General features: G+C 51.8%; 1 protein-coding gene across 1 annotated transcript; it reads left to right on the top strand.

Annotated features, from left to right (window-relative positions):
• Nucleotides 1–111: 111 nt before the first annotated feature.
• LOC123443584 (CRS2-associated factor 1, chloroplastic-like) lies at nt 112–21,850 on the top strand. The gene is made up of 5 exons (XM_045120015.1): nt 112–846; nt 11,806–11,933; nt 19,567–19,792; nt 20,431–20,558; nt 20,632–21,850. Exons 1-5 carry the CDS (start codon nt 231–233, stop codon nt 21,598–21,600), a joined length of 2,067 nt encoding a protein of 688 aa, XP_044975950.1. The 5' UTR covers nt 112–230; the 3' UTR covers nt 21,601–21,850.
• Nucleotides 21,851–22,640: the final 790 nt, after the last annotated feature.

The following is a 22,640-nucleotide window of genomic DNA, read 5'->3' as shown; positions in this document are numbered from 1 at the left end:
CAAAGTCTTATCTCGACAGCATCAACGCATACATCCTTCCAAACAAGATGCAGTTGCACGCACTCAACATGTCTCGGGAGGGAACAACTATGCTGAGTGGAGATTGTTACCAAACACACCAACAAACGGCGCAGAGGGCGCCGGAGAACAAGCATGCCCCAAGTAGGCAAGATCCTCCAAAGATGAGATAAACCTTACACTCACCAAAGCTTCGACGGTGTACCATCCATATGGCAACCAACACCCTCCCCTTTCGCTCCCTCCTAGCTGCCCCGGCCCAGCACCCTGGTGTACGGCTCGGGATCTCTCTCCGTCTCTCCCTCTCCCACCACAATCAACCTGCAGACGACCCTGAGCGCCGCCGAGCTCCGGTCGGCTCTCACCCGGCCTTTTGGCGCGGTAAGGGTGCCAAGAAGATCCCCGTCCCGAACACTGGCGAGCCCGCCGACGGCATCCGGGTCACCGACCGGGGCCTCGTCTACCACCTCGAGGGGGCGCCATTTGAGTTCCAGTACAGCTACACGGAGGCCCCACGAGCACGCCCCGTCGCTCTCCGGGAGGCTCCATTCCTGCCGTTCGGTCCCGAGGCTACGCCGCGCCCGTGGACCGGGAGGAAGCCTCTGCCCAAGAGCCGCAAGGAGTTGCCTGAGTTCGACTCTTTCGTGCTACCGCCGCATGGCAAGAAAGGGATGAAGCCCGTGCAGTCGCCAGGGCCATTCCTCGCTGGGATGGAGCCAAGGTACCAAGCGGCGTCGCGGGAGGAGGTCCTCGGGGAACCGCTCACCAGAGACGAGGTCGCCGTGCTCGTCAAGGGAAACCTCAAGGCGAAACGGCAGCTCAATATGGGTAAGTTTCCTCAACTCAGCTGTGCAGATCAATAAGCTGATTTCATTCCACTTTCCTATTCTGAAGAACAACTTACCGAAAAAGGCTTTCACCCCGTTTTATATATAATGCAAACCACCAAACCACGAGTACATGCATAGGATCAAATTCGAGTACACACCAGGGTATCACGACACCAATTACTAGGGGTTCCGCCGAGGGCACAGCTCAACAAGTCCTAAAATAAACAAAAGAACATACAGGCGGATAAGACCGTGAAGGCAGAATCTAATCCGGCTCGGGAGGTGGCGGAGGTAGCGGCGGCGCCAAGGGATGGCCATCGTCCGGAGGTCTACGATGATGGAGTTGATGGCGTCCTGGTCCAGTTGGCGGCTAAGTGGTCGCCAGAGCTCCATAAAGCCACACATTTTGAACACCGCGTCAGTTGCCCGCCGAAGAGGCGTCAGTTGTCCGCCGAAGAGGCACACGTTGAATAACAAGCTTATTTCGGACCGTCCAGAGTGTCCATGCGAGGACACCAATAACTAGCCATCTAATGTGCTGTCCCGAAGAAGGGGAGGCCTAGATCTCGGTGCATAGGTCGGGGAAGTTGGTGTTATACCAAAGTCCCCCAATGGTCTCACAGATGCAGGACCAGAGGAATTGGGCGGAAAGGCACGAGAAGAAGATGTGGTTGGAGTCCTCTGCAGTCCCACAAAGGAGGCACTGTCCGTCTCCCGGCTGTGTCGCTTGAGCACCTCCACTCCGGATGGGACCTGGCCGCGGATCCACTGCCACATGAGGATTCTAATCTTCAGGAGGAGCCTGATCATCCAAATCATCTCAAAGGGCTCCGGAGTGGGATTGCCAGCGATGGCCTGGTATAGAGACTTCATGGAGAACTTGCTCGATGGCTCTAGATGCCACAAAGTGCGATGGACGGACTGGTCGACGTCCGGTTCGTGCAAGGGGACAGTTGCAAGGAGCTCGTACCATGCGACGGTGTTCGGGGGCCCAAATGGCCTACGGACAGCTAGGCGCCCTAAGTCAGTAAGGGCCGCCTCGACGGAGATCCGCGGGTCTATCTTGATAGCAGATAGGTCGGGGAAGCGAGCAGCAAAGGGGGTCTCGCCCGCCCACCTGTCGAACCAGAACAGGGTGGAGGTCCCGGAGCCCACCTCAATGGAGGCCCCGATGCGTAGAACTGGGAGTAGCTGGATGACTGACTGCCAAAACTGCGAGCTGCCCGATCTCTGGCAGAATGCCAGCAGCTGGCCGCACAGGTATTTATTTTGGATGAGCTGGAGCCAAATGCCACCTTCCCCACTAGCGATCCGCCATAGCCAAGGGGTCAAAAGGGCTATGTTCATGCGCTTGGAGGACATGATCCCGAGACCGCCTTGGTCCCATGGCTGGCAGATCTCGGGCCAGCGGACCATATGATACTTCTGACTATCGTCATCACCGGCCCAGAAGAATCGAGCCTGAACGGAACCAATCTCTTGGTGGAGCGTTTCGTGCAGGCTGTAGAAGCTCATAATGAACATGAGCAGGCTGGACAGGGAGGAGTTGATGAGGATCGTCTGAGCCGCTTTAGACAGCCACTGGCCCTGCCACGGTTCGATACGATGCTGGAGCTTGAGCACGGCAGGTCGCAGGTCCGCCATCGAGAGGCGCAAGGGACTAACGGGGATCCCCAAATAGGAGGTGGGGAAGGTACCCAACTGACAGTTCAGCCGGTCCACGATGCACTGAGTTTCAGACGTAGAATAGCCCATCACCATCACTTCACTCTTGTTGAAGTTGATTTTCAGGTCCGACACTTGCTGGAAGCAGAGGAGGAGGAACTTCGAGTTCGAGATATCAGTTGGGGAGCCTTCGACCATGATGATGGTGTCATCGGCGTAGTGCAAGAGGGACACACCGTTGTCCTCCACTAGATGAGGTACGACACCGCGGATATGTCCTGCGGCTTTGGCCTTATCCAGGTTATTGGCCAGAGGGTTCGCAACCATGTTAAACAAAAACGGAGAGAAGGGGTCTCCTTGTCTAACCCCGCACAGGGTATGGAAGTAGGGGCCGATCTCTCCATTGATGTTAACCGCGGTTTGTCCAGACAAGACCAGCTGCATGGCCCGGGAGATCCAGCGGTCGTCGAAATCTTTTCGCTGTAGCACTTCCGAAGGAAGGGCCAACTGACCGTGTCGTATGTTTTCTGGAAATCAATCTTTAGGAAGACGACTTTTAGGTGTTTGGTGCGGACTTCATGGAGGACCTCATGAAATACCGAACCCCATCCAGGGTGTAGCGGCCTCTGATGAAGGCCGACTGATCGGGATGGGTGATGTGGTCGGCCAGTGGGGTCACCCTATTGGCGTACCCCTTTGCTAGGATGCGGAATATCACATTGATCACCGTGATAGGATGGAACTGACGAATGTCCAAGGTGCCTGTCACCTTGGGAATCAACGTGATGATCCCATAGTTAAGGCGGTGGAGGTCGATGGAGCCAACATAGAACTCCTCAAAGAGGGCCATCACCTCCTGTCTAACGGAGCTCCAGAAGGATTGGAAGAACTTGACCGGTAGCCCATCCGGACCCGGCGTGGAGGAAGGATTCATATCCTTGATGGCAGTCGACACCTCTTCCTCTGAGAACGGGGTCGTAAGGGCCGCATTCTCCTTGGCAGAGACACACTGGCGTCCAGTCCAGAAGTGTGGCGCCAGGGCTAAACCACTCGTAGGAATGGAGGAGAACAAGGCCTTGTAGATGTTAGAACTTTTAGCCTGAGCATTGATAGTTGTGGATGACACTAGGAGAGTTGGGACAATTTTCGTTGGTTTATTTCTCACACAATGCCATGCCAACCTGAGGGGTTGGGGATACATATTTATAGGCTGCTAGCCAGCCAAGCATATGCTAAGATGCTAGTCTAAGATGCTGCTAAGATGCTAGTCTAAGATGCTATCCTAACTGCCAGTCCTTGATGGTCAAGGATTCTATCCTAACAACCACAAGGACCATGTGCTGTAGCCCCACAAAGGACTATGTGTTGCAGCCCCACAAAGACCCTAGTACATAGACTTATCCATCATTCTCCCCCTAAGTCTTGTACGTCGTCTTGTGGAAGAGTCGAATCATCCCGATCCTGGAGCAGAGTTCGAGGAACTTGATCCTCCCAAGAGGCTTGGTGAGCAGGTCTGCGAGCTGGTCCGTGGTGTTGATGTAGTTCGCCTCGATGCTCCCTTCTTCCAAACAGCTGCGAATGAAGTGATACCTCAGTCGGATGTGCTTGCTCCGTTCGTGGAAAACGGGGTTCTTTGCCAGGGCCAGTGCGGACTTGCTGTCCACCAGGAGCTGCACCGTTCTGGTGTCTCGGACGAGGAGATCACCAAGCAGTCGAGCGAGCCAGAGCGCCTGAGTGCAGGCGGTGGAGGCCGCTATGTACTCGGCCTCACAGCTGGACAGGGCCACCACCTGCTGCTTGACCGATTGCCAGCTCACGAGACACTTGCCGAGGAAGAAGAGGATCCCGCTCGTGCTCTTGCTGGTGTCGATGTCGCCGGCGTGGTCGCTGTACCCGACGAAGTGTGCCGCCCCCGGACACCTAGGGTACTGGAGGCCGTGGTCGAGTGTCCCTGCCACGTAGCGGACGATCCTCTTCACTGCCTGTTGGTGCTCCGACGTCGGTCGCTCCATGAACCGACTAACATAGCCCACGGAGAATGCCAAGTCCGGCCGTGTGTGGGCGAGGTAGCGAAGGCTCCCCACAAGGCGTCGGTACTGCGTAGCGTCCACTTCCTCCGTCGTCCTGTCGCGGCTCAGTTTGAGCCTCTCCTCCATCGGAGTGAGAGCTGGGTGGCAGTCGGTGAGCCCAACTAGCTCAACGATGCGCTTGGCGTAGGCGGACTGTCGAAGCGCGATCCCGGAGTGATCCTGGTGCACCTCGATCCCTAGATAGAAGGAGAGGAGCCCCAGATCACTCATCTGGAAGGTGGCCTTCATGTCTTCCTTGAACGCCGCCACCTCTGCATCTTTGATGCCGGTGATCACCAAGTCGTCAACATAGACGCCCACCAGCAGGGCATTTCCTCCACTGCCCCGTCGGTAGACAGCCGCCTCATGCGGGCTTTGCTCGAAGCCCATCTTCTTTAGCGTGGAGTCCAGCTTGGCGTTCCACGCCCTAGGTGCCTGCCGTAGGCCGTAGAGAGCCTTACGCAGGCGGAGTACCTTTCCCTCCTGGCCGGGGATCGCAAATCCCGGTGGCTGATGCACATAGACTTCCTCCTTCAAGTCGCCGTTGAGGAATGCCGACTTGACATCCATGTGATGGACACGCCAGCCCTCCTGGGCAGCTAGCGCAAGGAGAAGTCGCAAGGACTCCATCCGTGCCACGGGAGCGAAAGCATCGTCAAAGTCGACTCCTTCCTGCTGCAAGAAGCCTCGGGCCACCAAGCGAGCCTTGTGCTTGATGATGGCGCCGGCTCCATCCCTCTTCAGCTTGAACACCCACTTAAGGGTGATTGCGCGGTGACCACGAGGGAGGTCAGCGAGCTCCTAGGTGCGGTTCTGCTCGACCGCATCCATCTCCAACTGCATCGCGGCGCGCCATGCCGCGTCTCTCTCGGCCTCTGCAAAGGACCGAGGTTCGCCGTCCTCACACGCGAGTTGTAGCTGCGCCTCCAGGTCGCGTGGCACCAGTCCCGGCACCGTCTGGTCGCCAAGTAGATTATCCATCGTACGATACCACAGCGGTTCGCCGCTATGATACGCGTCGATGCGCTCCTCGTCGTGAGTGAGCGGGGAAACGAACTTCATCGGGTTGTGCTCTGCGTGAGCTGGTGCTGATGAAGACGAGCCCGGAGTGATGACTGCCGGGGCTGGAGTATGCGGCGTCGCCGGTTGTGGTGCCGTCGGCGTAGCAGGCACCGGAGTCGATGTAGTTTTGGGGGCTGGGGTAGACGTGCTCGGCGAAGAGGAGCTGCTTGCTCCCCCAGCTTCCTTGAAGTGGACGTACTCGAGAATGAAGTCGTCATACTTCGGCGTCGAGCCGTCGTCCACCGCCTTGTCCCATTTCCACCCTCGCCCTTCGTTGAACACGACGTCTCGCGCCGTGCGCACTCGCTGTGTCTCTGGGTCGAGGATGCGGTAGGCCTTTGAGCCATCCGCATAGCCGATGAAGACTCCCGGAGTACTCCTGTCGTCGAGCTTGCCAATGTGGCCGAGCTCTTTGGTGAACGCAAGGCAGCCAAAGACCCGCAAGTGGGAGACCGCCGGCTTCCGCTCATGCCAGGCCTCGTACGGCGTCCTGCCGTCGAGTGCCTTAGTAGGCGAGCGGTTGAGGATGTAGACGTCCGTTAGCACCGCTTCTCCCCAGAAAACAGCCGGCATCCCTCTCTGCTTGAGGAGAGCCCGAGCCATCCCCACAACCGTTTGGTTGCGCCGCTCGACGACGCCGTTTTGCTGCGGGCTGTACGGCGCGGAGTAGTGGCGCTGGATGCCCTCACCAGCGCAGTACGACGCGAATTCAGCCGCCGTGAATTAGCCGCCGTTGTCAGTGCGCAACACGCGCAGTTTGCGGCCGCTCTCCGCCTCCACAGCAACCTGCGCGCGCCTGATGGCGTCCGCCGCCTTTCCCTTACTGCCGAGGACCATCACCCACATGTAGCGAGAGAGGTCGTCGACGAGCAGCAGGAAGTAGCGTCGACTTCCTGGTGTGGCTGGCGTCACCGGGCTGCACAGATCTCCGTGCACGAGCTCCAGCCTCTCCTTGGCCCGAAAACTCGCCTGCTGGGGAAAGGGGAGTGGTCTCTGCTTCGTCAGCACTAAGATGACGCAGAACTGCTCCACATGGTCAAGGCATGGCAGGCCTCGCACCATCTCCTTGGCACTTAGACGCTTCAGGGCCTCAAAATGAAGGTGCCCAAAGCGCTCATGCCATTGCCACGCCTCGTCGTCCCGACGGACAGCGAGACAGACCGGTTGTGCCACCTGCACATCAAGGACGTAGAGTCGATTTTCACCTCTGGGTACCTTGGCGAGAAGGCGACGCTGGCGATCCCAGATGCGTAGGACCCCATGCTCAATCAGCACGCGTGAGCCGTTCTCATCCAGCTGTCCCAAGCTGATGATGGAGTTCCTTAGCGCGGGGATGTAGTAGACACCGGTGAGCAGTCGGTGCTCTCCCGTCTTGGTGGTGAAGATGACGGAGCCGACGCCCTTAATTTCCACAGCTGAGCCATCCCCAAACTTGACGGAGCCTCGCGCGTCGGAGTCGAGCTCGGCGAAGAATTCCCTTCGACCGGTCATGTGGTGGGTGACGCCGGTATCGAGGCACCACCCCGTAGTCTTGTCCTTCCCGGAGCCATCGCCGAGAAGAGTGTGTGCTTTTGGCTCGTCGAGGTGGAGGAGAGCCTTTGCGACTGGTGTCGCTGAAGGTAGCTCGATGCCTGCATGCGCCATGAACAGAGCCGTCTCCTCCTCCTCCGCCTGTGCGATGTGAGCCTGGCCTTGTCGTGGTTGTCGACACTCATTGGCCCAATGGCCAAGCCGGCCACAGTTGTGGCAGCTGTTGTCCTGTGCCGGCTTGGGCTTGCCAGCGGCGCCGTCCTTGGCGCCTCCGCGGGCGTCACCTTCGGTACGTCCTTGTGCCTTGCCGCCCCTTCGCGCCTTGCGCTGCTTGCTGCGCTTGCGGCCGCCCGTCGTGGAAGAAGGCTCCCCCTTCTTGTCACCAAGGCTGGCATCCCACTGCTCCCGAGTTAGGAGCAGCTTCCCGCCGGTGGTGATGGGCCCGAGGGAGGTTGTGGCTCGTCGGTGTCGACGACCTTGAGGCGACCTATCGCCTCCTCGATCGCCATCGTGGAGAGGTCCAGCAAAGACTCGATCGAGCGAGCCATCTGCTTGTACTTCTCGGGAATGCACCGGAAAAGCTTCTCGACAGCTCTCTCCTTGGTGTAGGTGGCATCGCCGAACTTCACCATCTTCTGCAGCAGAGTGTTGAGACGGAGAGCAAAGTCATCAACGTCCTCACTTGGCTTGAAAGCCAGGCTCTCCCACTCCTTACGAAGTGCCTGCAGTGTGGACTTGCGAGCACGGTCGCTGCCGATGCGTTCCGCGGCGATGGCGTCCCAAGCCTCCTTGGCAGTCCGCTTGTTGGAAAGCGAGAACTGCATCTCGGGCGGGACTGCGGCGATGAGGGCGTCCAGCGCCCGTCGATCTTCTTGGTGGTCGATGTTGCTGTCCTGGACTGCCTCCCACAGGCGCCGCACCTGGAGCCTGATCTTCATGATCGCGGCCCACTCGACGTAGTTGGTTTTAGTGAGGGTAGGCCACCCAACACTGGGACCAACATCCCTGACCACAGTCCGGACCTCGTAGAGGCCGCGGTCCTGGTCGTTGCAGCCGCCGTCGCCGTGCGCACCTCCACCTAGAGCGCGGGCGTGCTCGACTGCCCACTGCGCCGTCCGCTCTTGCGCCACTTTGGCGCGGTCTGCGTCGGCGCCGTCGTCCGCAGGCGCGGAGCCGTTGGAGTTGCCGGAGCCGCCGCGGAGTGCCTTGGCATCCGCCGTAGCCTCACGTGCTGCCTCCACTGCTGCTGCTTCTACCTCCGCCCTGGCTGCTTCTACCTCCGCTCTGGTTGCTGCCAGCTCCGCTGCAGCCAGCCTCGACACCCTTGCTGCCGCAGCAGCTGCTGCTACAGTTGCTCGCTCACGGTCCTCTGCCACGGCGCGCTCGGCCTCCTGATGGCGCCGTATGCTCGAGGTAGCCGTGTGCTGAGAGCGACCTGCAGACATGGCTCGCTGCAGGGGGGCTGTTGCTGACGAGCTGCTGCTCGACAATCTGGAGGGAGGGAGGTAACTAGGGGCAGTCGGAGCAGCTGCTGCTACCGGCTTAGGCTGCTCAGCTCTCGGTGAGAGAGGTGAGCAAGAAATGCTCGGGGTACAAGATAACGAGGCTCTGATACCACTTGTTAGAACTTTCAGCCTGAGCATTGATAGTTGTGGATGACACTAGGAGAGTTGGGACAATTTTCGTTGGTTTATTTCTCACACAATGCCATGCCAACCGGAGGGGTTGGGGATACATATTTATAGGCTGCTAGCCAGCCAAGCATATGCTAAGATGCTGCTAAGATGCTAGTCTAAGATGCTATCCTAACTGCCAGTCCTTGATGGTCAAGGATTCTATCCTAACAACCACAAGGACCATGTGCTGCAGCCCCACAAAGGACTATGTGTTGCAGCCCCACAAAGACCCTAGTACATAGACTTATCCATCAATAGAAGCCGTCCATGTGGGCGCGGATGTCCGCAGGGCTCCTAAGGAGGGTCTCTCCGTCTCAGGGCAAGGGGATGGCGTTCCGTCGGCGCCGACCATTGGCAATGGCCTGGAAATATGCCGTATTGGCATCCCCTTAAGAATCCACTTTTGGGTCCCGCGGAGGCGCCAATAAGCTTCCTCTTCTGAGTAAATGGTCGAAAGCTGGTCCTCCAGGTCGTACCTATGCATCCACTCATTCGGGGACAGGCCCACTAAATCCGCACGAAGAGCCTGAAGGGAGACAAGAATGGATTTTTTGCGTTCCCGCGGATCCCGGCCCAGGTTTGCGCCCCAGCCCTTCATGAACTGTCTCGCGCCTTGGCACAGAAATGCCAATTGTCGACAACCGACACGACATAGTGGGGAGCGGTATGTGCCTCCAGCCATCGGGCAGAGACGGCGTCGACGAAGCCGGGCTCGTTGAGCCAGAAGGTCTCGAAGCGAAACCTCGGGGGGGGGGGGGGGCGATCATCCTCCAAGAAGAGTAGCAGCGGGACGTGATCCGACCCAACCGATTGATCGCCCGGAGGGAAGCGAGGGGGCACCGCAGTTCCCACTAGGGAGAGACCAGGACCCGATCTAAGACGGATCGGGTCGGGTCAGCCTGCAGGTTGGTCCAAGTGTGTTTGGCACCAACCCTATTAATCACGAAGGCCGAGATCAGCAATGCAGTCGTTGAACACATGCGTCTGAGGGAAGTTCACTAAGTCGTTATTCTTATCCTCCGCAAAGCGGAGCAGGTTGAAGTCGCCGCCCACCACCACCAGTAGAGGGGCGGCCGAGACCTTCCTAATCTCGTCGAGGAAGGTCGCGGAACGCCGGTGGTCAGCTGGGTCATATACTATGATGATCTCCCACTTCAAGTTGCGAGCCCTCTCGAAGAGCTCCATACTAACAAAGAACTCGCCCCGGTCCATGCTACCCACCTCGAAAGTGGCATCCTTCACGCCTAAAAGGATGCCACCCGAGTGGCTGACAATCCTAGAAGGGAGCCAGTGCCAGGCAAACAGGTGGGTGCTCAATTGGTCGAGTTCCGGCAAGGAGAATTCTTAGCACATGGTTAGTAGAATGGACACAATGTCAATTCGTTCGTTGCGCATGTACTCAATGAGTTGGCGGCGGCTGCCATCTTTGCCGAAGCCACGGATGTTCCAAAAGAGTGTCCGCATCAAGAAACCATCGGGGGGCTGCTTGACCTCAGGACACGAGAGGCACTTTGTGCACGGAGTGCCGCGGTGCGAGAGCGGGTGCGGCCCCGGATGTCAGCGACCGCCGTTGAGGTCCGGCCAGCTGGCCGCGAGGGGGTGGCTGCGCCGTGGTGTCGGTGGTCGGGGATGCGGTTAGGCGAGCGCGGGTCTCGGCCAGCCGCCCGTCCAGGATTTCCGTGGTGCGGATCTCTTCAATCTGAACTAAGGGAGGATCTACCTCCCCCTTGAGGATGATCGACGAGTCTGCCGCGACCCGTGCGAGGCGGCCAAGCGGGGTGGACTCGAGAGCATAAAACGAGCATGTGGACGGGCTAGCAGGGACGACTGGCGTACCTGGCTCGAGGTTGCGGGCCGCAGCCCGGGGCTCTGCCCGCGCCAGGATGGGCAAGGCTGGGCTCCTAGGAGGCCGGGCCGCATCGATCCGAGCACTATGGCGGGCTGAAATCACTGGAGTCGACGTCGACCTACCCCTCCTGGAGTATGCAGCCGTCCGAGGCGGGTGAGGGTGAGCCGTCAGCAGAGTGGTCACCATCGAGGGCCCCATCACATCGGCAGCAGGCGGGGAGGAGAGGCAGGCAGGCACAGAGCAGCTCCCTGAGTAGGCGGCGCGTGGGGCCCTGGGGGAGGCAGGCCGACGCAGAGGAGAACGGGGTCCCTCCACGACCGACGCCAAGTCTCCCGGCGTCGAGTCATCGCCAGCCACGCCATCCATGACCTTGACGGGGCCGGTCGGATCCGGAGGCACCACCGGTGTCATGAGAGCAGCCACGGGCTCGGGGAATGGGGATGGAGCCGGGGTCGAGGTGGGGGAGCGTGGGGACGATGCCAGGAGTACCAACAATCCCACACTGAAGACGTCGCTTCCGCTTGGCGCGCGGTCAGGGGAGCTCCCATCCACCGGAGGGAGGAGCTCGACGGTGACATCCTCCAACGGAGGTGGAGGGGTAGGGGTAACATCCAGGAGAGGGAGCAGCCGCGCAGGGGTTCGGTCTGCGCCCCACCCAAAGATGTGGAGGCCGCAGTAGGGTCAGGGGCGGGGAAGGGGGAGTTGCTGTCCTCGGAGTGGTCGAGGTCATCGTCGGAGTGGCGCGAGTGTCGGTGGCGCCCACGGTAGTCGTCATTCCCCCCTGGCCGCCGCGAATGGGGCCATCATCAGTGAAGCGGGGGCGGCTCACATGGTTGGGCGGCTCAGGGGCGATCTTGATGTCAAATCCCTCGTCGTTGAAGAAGATCCGGACGACGGCGCGAAGTTTGGAGGATTTCAAGGATTTGACCTTGACCCGGACCTCCTCCTCGTGGAGCGAGAGCTCATCGACCACAACCATCACGCAACTTCAATATATTGGATAGAATGCCACTCTCAAAAAGGAAAAAAAACCGAGTAATCAGCTCTGACATGAAAAAAAAGAGTTACAACTATGGTCCTTTTGGTCTAAATGAGCCTTTCTGCAGGCAGGGATGGTTTAACACACAATATGTTGGAGAACATTCATGCACACTGGAAGAGGAAGAGAGTTTGCAAGATAAGATGCAAAGGTGTATGTACGGTTGACATGGATAATGTCTGCCAACAACTCGAGGTAACTATGCTATTCATTTCTTCGGGGTGCTACATCTTGTTTCAGTTCTATCCATCTGTTTTTTTTTGTATCCTGCAATCTATTTACGATTTATCCTATCTTGGAATTCTTCAAATGTACTCCCTCCATCCCAAAATAAGTGACGCAAATCTAGTACTAAGTTAGTACAAATTTTGAACTAAAGCAGCGACACTTATTTTGGGACGGAGGGAATATCTATTTTACTCCATGGTAAAAAATTCCACTCTTGATATTTTATGGAATGAAGGCGCCAGAAGTGCTCGGCTTCATATTAATAAAGCCCAACCGACGGTCAAACACAAAGTCTTACAACCAAACCGAATAAAATGGAAAGCATGGTAGCAAGGATATCAGTTTAACAAAACAAGCCACATAAGCGAGTACGTAGACTCGCAACACAAGACACACGCAGCCAAGATCCCAATTAGCTGCTCGACGTCCGATATCTATTGATGCCATACGCTGCCTTGCCCTTCTTCCCTAGGGGGAGACAGAGCTGAAAGAAAGATGGTTTTGAAGATGTAATTATCTGGAAAACCTGGGATAATTTCCATAGAAAATTGTTAAGCACATTCCATCAACCCCAGAATTGCGCTACAAAGCAACGCCAAACGAACCTACGCATAGGACCGTTAATGCCGCACAGTAGCTCTAAGAACTCAGGTGTGGGGTTGGGGTTCCAAGAGCATCCATGCATTCTCGGACGCAACTCCATGGAAACTTAACCTGACACGTTAGAGAAAACAATGTGGTGGGGTCTACTGGAGGTCTGGAGCACCATACATGGAACAAGATCCATCACTCGGCCGCGCCTTTTATGGATGTTAAGCGCTATATCTTAGGAGCTGCCAGGGGGAACACATTGATATTTAGGGGAAGAGCAGCGGTCCATAATGCCTTGGCATGTGCCATGGGAGGATTCCTTGTAAGTTTTGTATACATATACTTGACCTTGTAGCTCCCCGATGCTTGAAGGTCTTATGAAATAATGTCATTGCCTTCCCCAAAGCCTCCCGAACTACTCAATTTTTGAGTGGTGAGATTACTACAGAACGCCATGCTCACAAGTTGTCATGGAGAACAGAGTGAACTGAGGCCTCTATCTCCACGACCGGCTTGTACAGGTTGTGATATTTTTTCGAAAATAGGGGTGTCTCCAAGCCACTTGTTAATCCAGAATTGGGTAGCCCTGCCTGAGGGAGTCCTGGACTAGGGGGTCCATGCCGAGGTGAGTTAGTCCATGGGCCAGGCCAGTGGCCCACCTTGGAGGAAGGACTTCGGAGGCTTTGCAACAAGGTGTGAGCATCCAGGATTCTGCCGAAGACTTGGCGTGCGATCCAAGGGAGAAGGATTCCATTTGGCGTATAATGCATAAATGATAACCGACATTGATGTAACCCTAGATACCCCTGGTGCCTATATAAACCGTGGGGTTTAGTTCGCAGAGGACATCCATACACAACTTCACAACCCCTAGGGTTTAGCCCACAAATCCACAATCTCGAGGTAGATCAATTATGCAACCTTACCATATCGATACAACAAGAGCAAGACGTAGGGTTTTACCTCCATCAAGAGGGCCTAAACCTGGGTAAACTCCTCGTGTTCTTCGTCTCCTGTTACCATCTGTCCGATCCCCTACCTGAGGTCTGTCGGTTTTAACACCGACATTGGTGCTTTAATTAAGAGCCTGTTGTGCGGTCATCAGGATTGATGGCTTCCCCGACCGATGATTTGAACCCCCTCGAGGCCTTCAACATCCCAACGACCTTCGACGGGTCACTCCCGAATGCGGCGAACCCTGAGACACTCTCCCTCTTAAGGGCGGAAGGTTTCTATCGGGAAAATCACCTTGGGCACCTCGCCCCCCAAACTCTTCAACTTATAGCCTCCCCTCTGAAGAAACCTCGGGTCCAAACTCCCCGTCGAGGGACGGACACCGGATTAATCAGAAGGGGAGGAAGGAGGACTTGGACCTCGAGCCAAAACTTGCGTTACCCTCCTGCGTCAAAAAAACGGGGTTGCGATGGAGTCCCCCTCGGGGTTGGAAAATTTAATTCCACCCACCCCCACATTGGATACTGCCCAGATAATTCGGGACCTACCGACGTCTGGGATCTGATCTACATAAAGCAGCAAGCTGGGGAGATTTGCTCACCGCCTTCTGCCTTACCTGTGGCGGCGTAGGGGTGCTTAACGCCCTTGCCTGGCGCCGGGTTCAGTCGTTTGCCGAACTCTCCGACCTAGTGACAAAATTCTGCATCATGGAAGATGCTTGGCTGTCCGAGCAACCCACCAGACCTGATGAACGTGTGCCCCACGACTCAGCCCAACAATAGACTACCTCTACGCGCCCTGCCTTAATCGCACCACCGCCTAAGAAGAAGAAAACGGGGGCGTCAAGCACCCTAGATAGACTGCTGGGCAGACCATGCCACATACACACAATAACACTCAACCCCAATCCAACTCACAACCTTCGCGCTTGCTGGGTGGTGAGGCAGGTAGCCAAGCATGGCGAATCCCTCCTCAGGGGGGTAATGGTGTTAGCAGTCACCCAAACAACAGCTCACTCGAAGTCAAAGTAATGATGATCTATCAAACATACAGATCGGGCAACCAGCGAAAGCGGGCTCTGCGGGAAGGCCCGCCCAAAGCCGAAACACCATCAGCTGCATGGCTAGACATGCCGATCACCTTTGAACAAACCGATCTGCCGACAGGTGACCTAAGTCGATGCCCAGCCGCTTCGGTTGTGGACCTGATAATGGATGGATGCGGCCTACATAAAGTTTTAATGGACGGTGGTAGCAACCTAAACCTCATCTACGAGGGACGCTCGAGAATGGAACTGGATACAACTCGCATTAGACGAAGCTATTATCCCCGATAAAGAAGCACGCTGCATGGGTGAAGTCACCCTCGATGTGGTCTTCGGCAATCCTGAGAACTATCGTTTCAAGGAGTTACCATTCCACGTCGTTCCCATCCGAAGTGGTTATCACGCCCTCCTCGGTCGGGAGGCGTTCGCAAAGTTTCACGTCGTGCCTCACTACGGCTCGGCTGCATGAAGCTTAAAATGTTGGGCCCTAACGGAATAGTTACAATGATCAGTAACCCAGTCGTGGCACTCAGGGCTGAAAACAAGACAGCTTCCCTGCCGTTAGAATCTCTGGCCGAGGCCTTTGCAGCCGAAGAGCTAACGGAACTTTAGGCCTCAGTCGACATATATGACATCATCTTGGACAAGCCTTCCAAATCAACCTCATTCAAGCAAGCGGACAAGATCGTAAAATTTCAGGTACACCCGACTGACCCAAATAAAACGACGTCCATCGGTGCAAAGCTTGACCCGGTGATCGACGAGGCACTCAGAAATTTCCTTTGGGAAAATTGGGACATCTTCACCTGACATCCCCCAGACATGTCAGGAATCCCAACCAACCTAGCCAAACCCATCTTGAACATCATAAAGGGATTTTAACCAGTTAAGCAAGCACTACGATGGTTTTCCGAGCCCAAGCGACATGTCATGGGAGAAGAACTGGCAAAACTATTTGAGGCCGGATTCATCTGTGATATCAAACACCCTGACTGTCTAGCCAACTGTAGGATCCGAATTATGTCTAGAGGGGGGGGGGGGTCATTAGACTACTTGACCAAATAAAAACGTAACCTTTTCTCAATTTTAGTTGTGGGCAAGTTTTAGCAATTGTCACAAGTCAAGCACACCCTACACATGCAAGTCTAAGAGTATAGCAGCGGAAAGTAAAGACATACACATGTAAATAGAGGGTAGGGATAGGAAGATCAAACGCAAAGATTGACACGACGATTTTTGACGTGGTTCCGATAGGTGGTGCTATCGTACGCCCACGTTGATGGAGACTTCAACCAACAGAGGGTAACGGCCGCACGAGTCCATGGAGGGCTCAACCCACGAAGGGTCCACGAAAAAGCAAACTTGTCTATTCCATCACGGCTTACGTCCACGAAGGACTAGCCTCACTCGGGGTAGATCTTCACGAAGTATACGATCTCCTTGCCCTTACAAACTTCTTGATTCAACTCCACAACACGAAGTAGGAGGCTGCAAAGCGACACCTAACCAATCTAGTAGACAACACTCTCCAAAAGGTAATAGATGCGGTAGTACGATGAACTCCTTGCTCTTGTGCTTCAAAAGATAGTCTCCTCAACACTCAATCATTCTCTCACAGATTTGGCTTGGGTAGAAGAGGTTGATTGGGTGGAAAGCAACTTGAGGATTCTAGAAATCAAGAGTCAAATGATAGGATTGGAATATCTTGATCTCAACACATGAGTAGGTGGCTCTCTTAGAAAAATTGATATGGCAAGTGTATGTGTGTTCTGAGTGCTTCCTCTATGAATGAGAGGTGGTGGATGGGTATATATAGGCATCTACGAAAATCCAACCGTTACAACATTATTGCCCAACTCGGTGGAACCGAAGTGAAACTCGGTGGAGTCGACTAGTGCAACTTGTGGCAACTTTTGTCTTTTCGGTGGGACCGATATATGTATCTCGGTGGTACCGATTTTGGGTGTCCTAGGCAGTTAGGTTTCAAGTCGTGACTCATGCGAGTTGCTCAGGGGTAGTGACTCCGAAAGAGTCGAGCCTATAGTTGCGACTAGTCGCGACTCGCTTTTCGAGTCGACACTAAGTTGAGTCGACCTTTTTGTTGCGACTCATCGACTAGTTCGCGACTAGTCGAGACTCGAGCAACTCAAAATCCATGGCAGTTACCAAATCTCCGTGACACCGATTTCCAAAACTCGGAATTTCCGATTCTTGAAAATGGTTAACCAAAACATTGGTCACTGGTTTCGGTTGCACCGAATGGAATGTTGGTGGCACCGAGATGCTAGGGTTTGGCATGGGATCTGTCTTGTGGAAAACTCGGTAAGGCCGAATGAAAAGTTGGTGGCACCGAATTTTGGACTTTGTGGATTTTGACAGAATATTTGTTGGAGAATTTCATGAGTATTTTTATGGCTATCTCTAAGCACTTGAGCAACCAGATTATCATAGTCACCTCATCCCCTTTTAGTAGTATTGGTTTTCCTATGGACATGGTATCAAGGCCTAAGGTCTTGAGTTCAAGTCCCATTTTTCATGATCCAGAAATTGTTGTTGCCCCCTCTGTATCCACGTATAGGCCTCTTGAGCCATACCTATGAGTCTACTCACGTGTTGTCTTCCCACGTCACATATGAGAGAGGGTGTTGAAGTGTATAGGTGGATTACCTAGCCATTTCCACCAGTTCGACTTTTGATTGCGTTGGCTAGTGCATGGAGCTTAACACACACCATGTCCCAGAATCATTTTGAAGATTTTTAATATGGTTACGCTTCTTATGAGCCCCGATTCCCGACTGATCTATGAAAAAAAGGATGAATTTCTCTTGCATGTAATAACCAGTTAGCCCGACCACGCTGCAAGGTTTTCAATTAGCATTTGGACATCTCTGATATTCCTTGTAAAACCAACTCCATCTTCCCTTGGATTCTTGTTCAGGACCTGCTTCTTGAGAACATCTTAAAGGGTTTGGTTCCCTTTGAGACTTTTGAACATTCTTGTCTTAAGCAAATTCGTCATCCTATCATTTTCATCCAAGATATTTGTGGTTTCCTCAGATGAGGAGTTACCAACCACAAGAACAGTAGAAGAACTTGATGCAATATTCTTGGAAGTATTTCATGATTCGGGTAAAGAATTAGCAGTTTCACGTTCAATGTATATTTAGTAGGGAGGAACAAATTCCTCTTGAGAAGCACATATTTGCCGAGCAAGGAAATTGTCATTTTCCAACCTCAAATCATCATGATCAGCTGAAAGTGCATCATGACGAGAGTAAAGATCCTCAAACTTAGATTGCAGAAGCTCATGTTCATTAGTCAAAGTTCGGATTTTCTCCATTTCCTAGATCATAAATCTTCTTGCTTATCGAGAGTCTTTTGCAACTTATCGAGAGATTTTTGTTGCTCATTAGCAATTGAAGCAAGTTTAGCATAACTAGGTCTCAGTTCTTCTAATTCTTCAGAGAGTAAATCATCATCGTTGAGTCTATAGAATATCCATGACATCGAGAGTTTTGTAGTACGAATCATTCTTAATCATCGTAACCAAATTGTCGAATGGATCACCGAGGGACCTTAGCAACTTCTTCACAACATCATGATTTTCAACATCTTTAGCACCGAGATCTTTCCACTCATTTGTGATAGTGACAAGGCTCGAGTGGGTGCCTTGAACATTTTATGAGCCTTTTTTCTGAATTTGTTGAACCTGTTGCAGAGAACATCTATCTTATTTTCATGCCGTGAGCAAACATCTTTGTTCACTTTGCATAAAACATCCCTAACTTCCTTAGCCGTTTCCAGTTCGCTGATGCGGACGAATTCTTCTCTGGTCATACAGTCATAGAGTGTCTTGAGCTGTGCATACAATCAATCTGTAAGGACATGCATAACAAATGTTCAAGGTTGGATATCAACATTGATATTCTTAAAAAAAATTCTTTATGGGCATAGTTTCAAATAATATGTAAATCAGCATTAAGTCATTAGTTTACAACTTGTATTAACAATTTAGTGTGCATCATCGTATATGAAATGGTTGCTGTGCACTGGGTGAAATAGAGAGGATGATATGTGCATGTTGTAACCTTTAGCATATGGTAACTGATAGGAATGAAAATCCCCTATGTTGACAATAACTGCTTTCGTGAGAGCATCAGTCTATCATATCTACACAATTTAAATGTGTACGGAATATATATAGTAGGCATTTTTAAAGTATCACATACAAAGAAGAGTGTTAATTTTAAAGCAACAAAAACTTAATTTTAAGGATGATTAACATGCAAGTTAATATCATATTTAGAATCTACACATTTTTCTGAGCGATTTTCATATATGACATGTTAAATTTGGAGTTATGGTTTGAAAGATATGAATATTTACAAAAAAACTTGAATCTGCAAAAAAGAAGTTTAAAAGAGAGTACCTGGGCCGAATTTGCTCTGTGCAGCCCATCTGCTAGCGGACACTTGGCAAGGATAAAAGGCAAAAAAAAGGGGCTGTGGCGAGGATAAAAAAGGGATGTAGCTGGGATCAAACTCAGCTCGCCCTGATGACTAAGTGATGCTCTAGCCAGTCTGCTAGTTACGTACATGTGATGTGAAAGGGCATAGACATTATATGAACCAAAAGCATTGCACGGTGGCTGTAGGAAAAACAAATCGTTTTTTGTCACTTACGGGTGGCAATGGTGGGTAATTCTGGTGAACTTCGTGGTAATTTCCGTGACGTACAGCCAGAAGCGATAAGCACTTTATTATTAGGTGTTGTCACTTACGGGTGGCAATGGTGGGTAATTCTGGTGAATTTCGAGGGTAATTTCTGTGACGTACGACCAGAAGCGATAAGCACTTTATTATTAGGTAAAGATAAAGATTAATCTAAAAGTTGTGTTAGTTAAACTCATTTATGTAGTCTCTATTTTGTTGTCCTCTTCACTTACTTTTTGCAGCTTGTCTGCTGATTACTTTCTGATAACTTACAGTCTTACACCACATACTTGAGCAGGAAAGAGTTGGAGGAAAAGTAATTCACCGTCAAGGGGGTGTTATATTTCTTTTTCGTGGTAGAAACTATAATTACAGGACTCGCCCAGTTTTTCCACTTATGCTCTGGAGACCTGCAGCACCGATGTACCCTCGCCTGGTCAAAACGGTGCCGAATGGCTTAACTTCAGACGAGGCAACACGAATGCGCAAGAGAGGGCGTCAATTAACACCAATTTGCAAACTTGGTAAAGATATTTATTTTCCATGTATGTTGCTTCGAACCGTCATTTAAAAGTCGGATGCTCCATAGGTAACATAGTAAGGAGAAAGAAGAGTCCTCTCGCAAAAATGGCAAAAGGAATCTGAAATCACAAGTTGATGCATGTTTCATGGCTTATAAAATGTACCAGTCAATTACTCTAATACGACAAGTTGATTCATGTTGCGTGATATATTATTCATTGTTCAAAAAATAGTAAGAAAATAGGATATCTTAAACAAGGCCAAAGTAGTTATTGTTGCAAAATTTGTGTGCCTTTTTTGTGGTTGTACGTAGTACTTATGTTTTTTTTAAGATGTAATGCCTGTGACCAAAGTCAGTGTATATGGTAGACATTCATACTTGCTTTGCCTCAACTGGTTGACTTGCTATGGTTTAGTCCTACAGCCATATCCCATATGTATGGCGAAAAACTGGATGATATCTGAAATTTTCCTATTTCCTATAGCCTTATTCCAGCTTGTCTGAATTTTCTTAGTATGGTGTATGTTGTATATCCATATACAACATTTTGATCTGCATGTGTTTTGATTGGATGGTTGAGTCATTGGGCCATATCCTGTTGCTCCTACCAGAGTTCTCAATTCATTTATTTTTCTACAGGAAAAAATGGTGTTTATGATAACCTTGTGAAGGAAGTTAGAGAAGCATTTGAAGCATGTGATCTTGTCCGAGTTGATTGCTCAAGTCTCAACAAAAGTGATTGCAGAAAAATTGGAGCTAAACTGAAGGTTTGATTAATCTGTCGTATTATGTTGTTATATGTTTTTTTTTGTTCAAAGCATGAGTAACCGTACCTTGCAGGATCTAGTTCCATGTATCTTGCTGTCTTTTGAGTTTGAACATATACTGATGTGGAGAGGAAAGGAATGGATATCATCTCTTCCTCTGTCCGAAGCTGGAAGTGATCAACATCCGTTCAATGGTGAAGAAAATTTGAATAAAATGGAAACGGATTCAGCATCTGCTCTGACTTCTATCGAGGTGGTCAATAATGCAGCATCTGTTTACAACAGCATCTTGAGTGAACGTGAACGTTTTCTGGAAGATCCCTTGAATCCTAGTCTTGCTAATGATGTGGTGCTAAGTTCTCCATTTATAGCTGGAACTGAAATCTCAGTTGTCGGTCCGTTACAACTTTCTACTTCAGATACAGTGATTCCATCTCTTAAGTCAGAGTTTTATGGCCAAGGTGTCCTATCACGCAGCAGTGAAAATGGAGATCCAGTTCAAAGGTCTCCTGTTGACTCTGGAAAGTCTGAACAATATCCAGATGTGGTAGAAACTTCCATTTGTCCGACGAGCAGGAGTGATGAGATCAGTGAATTAGAGGCTACGAGCAAAATTAGTAAAGATTTGAATGGCCATGATAGCGTAAAGAGTTGTTCAATGATGTTATCCTGTGTGGAGGGAGTGTTACTTCTTTTGCAACAGGCCACTTTAACTGGAAGGGCAAATGTCTTGGATGAAAATGAGTTTGTTGATGCTGACGTGATTTATCAAAAGTCTGTTGCCTTTGCAAAGACAGCTCCGCGTGGTCCACTTTTCAAAAATGCACGAAGGAAGTCCGGTCTTCGGAAAAGCATGCCAGATAAGAGCGTAAGAGTAAAGAAGCATTCTGTAGAACATGAAGAACCTAGTGATGTTGAAAGGAAACATGATGCGGGCAGACGATTGGAAAAACAAAGAAATGATCTTGCACAGGAGTTTCTATCGGATGTGGTTCCACGAGGTACACTGAGAGTGGATGAACTAGCGAAGTTACTTGCTTAGAGATGGCTGCTCTTTTAGTAACAATGACGGCATGCAAAATATGCGTACCCTGTACTTTGACACGGTGAATGAGTGCAATGCAGCATCTATGTCATTGCCGTGTTAGGCCGGGACAGGATAGCGGCTGGAGGAAGGACGAAGATGAATTAGCAGCCTTGGGTTGCGTTGTATTTCAATGGCAAAATAGAAGGAAATTGAACTTGTTCCTCAATTTTGAGACTAAAAAATTGTTTAGAAGTTCTTGGTACTATGCTTTTCTATATTCTTCATTGGTTAATTTTTTTTAGACAAAAGGCGACCGCCGAGCCCAAGAAAAGGTTTGAACCTAGCCTGGGTTTGAATTAACAAAACCATCAACCGGTTAGGATTATAAATGAATGACTTACATGAAAACGGCAAAGATACAAAGTGCTAGAACAGCTCATAACGTAATAACATTACAGGCAACTGAAAAGTAGAAGGAGCCCAACCTGAATTGAAGTAGAAGAAGGAGCCCAACCTGAATTGCCAAGGCCAGACGACTAGAATTGCAGCTACACCAGCATCGGAGTGAGAACAACAAGCAGCACCCGCATCGGTGACCATCATCATCGCCTACTCCTGCATAGCATGTCAGCACTTCATCTGTTTCAACCTTCGAAGAGGACCACAATCCTCTTGCCCTGGCTCGAAGGGTGCCGTACCGTTGGTCGGTAGAAAGCTCGCTCTACTCCTGCATAGCATTTCAGCACTTCGTCTGTTTCAACCTTCGAAGAGGACCACAATCCTCTTGCCCTGGCTCGAAGGGTGCCGTATACCGTTGGTCGGTAGAAAGCTCGCCGAGAGCCGCATGAACAAAACCAACACAGCATCCTGGACATGAGGAACCTGAACTTGAACCACTTCTGTAGGGCTACCGTGACCTCACCACCGAGCACATCGAACCACACATCCAAACGCGAGTTGAAGAACGATACCACAAGACGAAGACCAGCGAAAGAAGATGAAAGGAAGCTGTCACCATTCACCCACAAACAAGCAGCAAGTGCCAACCTTGCATC

Source organism: Hordeum vulgare, chromosome 3H (assembly GCF_904849725.1).
Source record: "Hordeum vulgare subsp. vulgare chromosome 3H, MorexV3_pseudomolecules_assembly, whole genome shotgun sequence".
In the NCBI taxonomy this organism is placed as follows: Eukaryota; Viridiplantae; Streptophyta; class Magnoliopsida; order Poales; family Poaceae; genus Hordeum; species Hordeum vulgare.
This window is presented reverse-complemented; position numbering and strand designations above follow the sequence as displayed.

Excerpts from the sequence above, each read along its gene's own strand:
- LOC123443584 (XM_045120015.1), top strand. The coding sequence starts at position 231 with ATGGCAACCAACACCCTCCCCTTTCGCTCCCTCCTAGCTGCCCCGGCC. Across the intron at positions 11,934-19,566 it reads ATGTCTGCCAACAACTCGAG|GAAAGAGTTGGAGGAAAAGT; the intron begins GTAACTATGCTA and ends ATACTTGAGCAG. Across the intron at positions 20,559-20,631 it reads AAATTGGAGCTAAACTGAAG|GATCTAGTTCCATGTATCTT; the intron begins GTTTGATTAATC and ends CGTACCTTGCAG.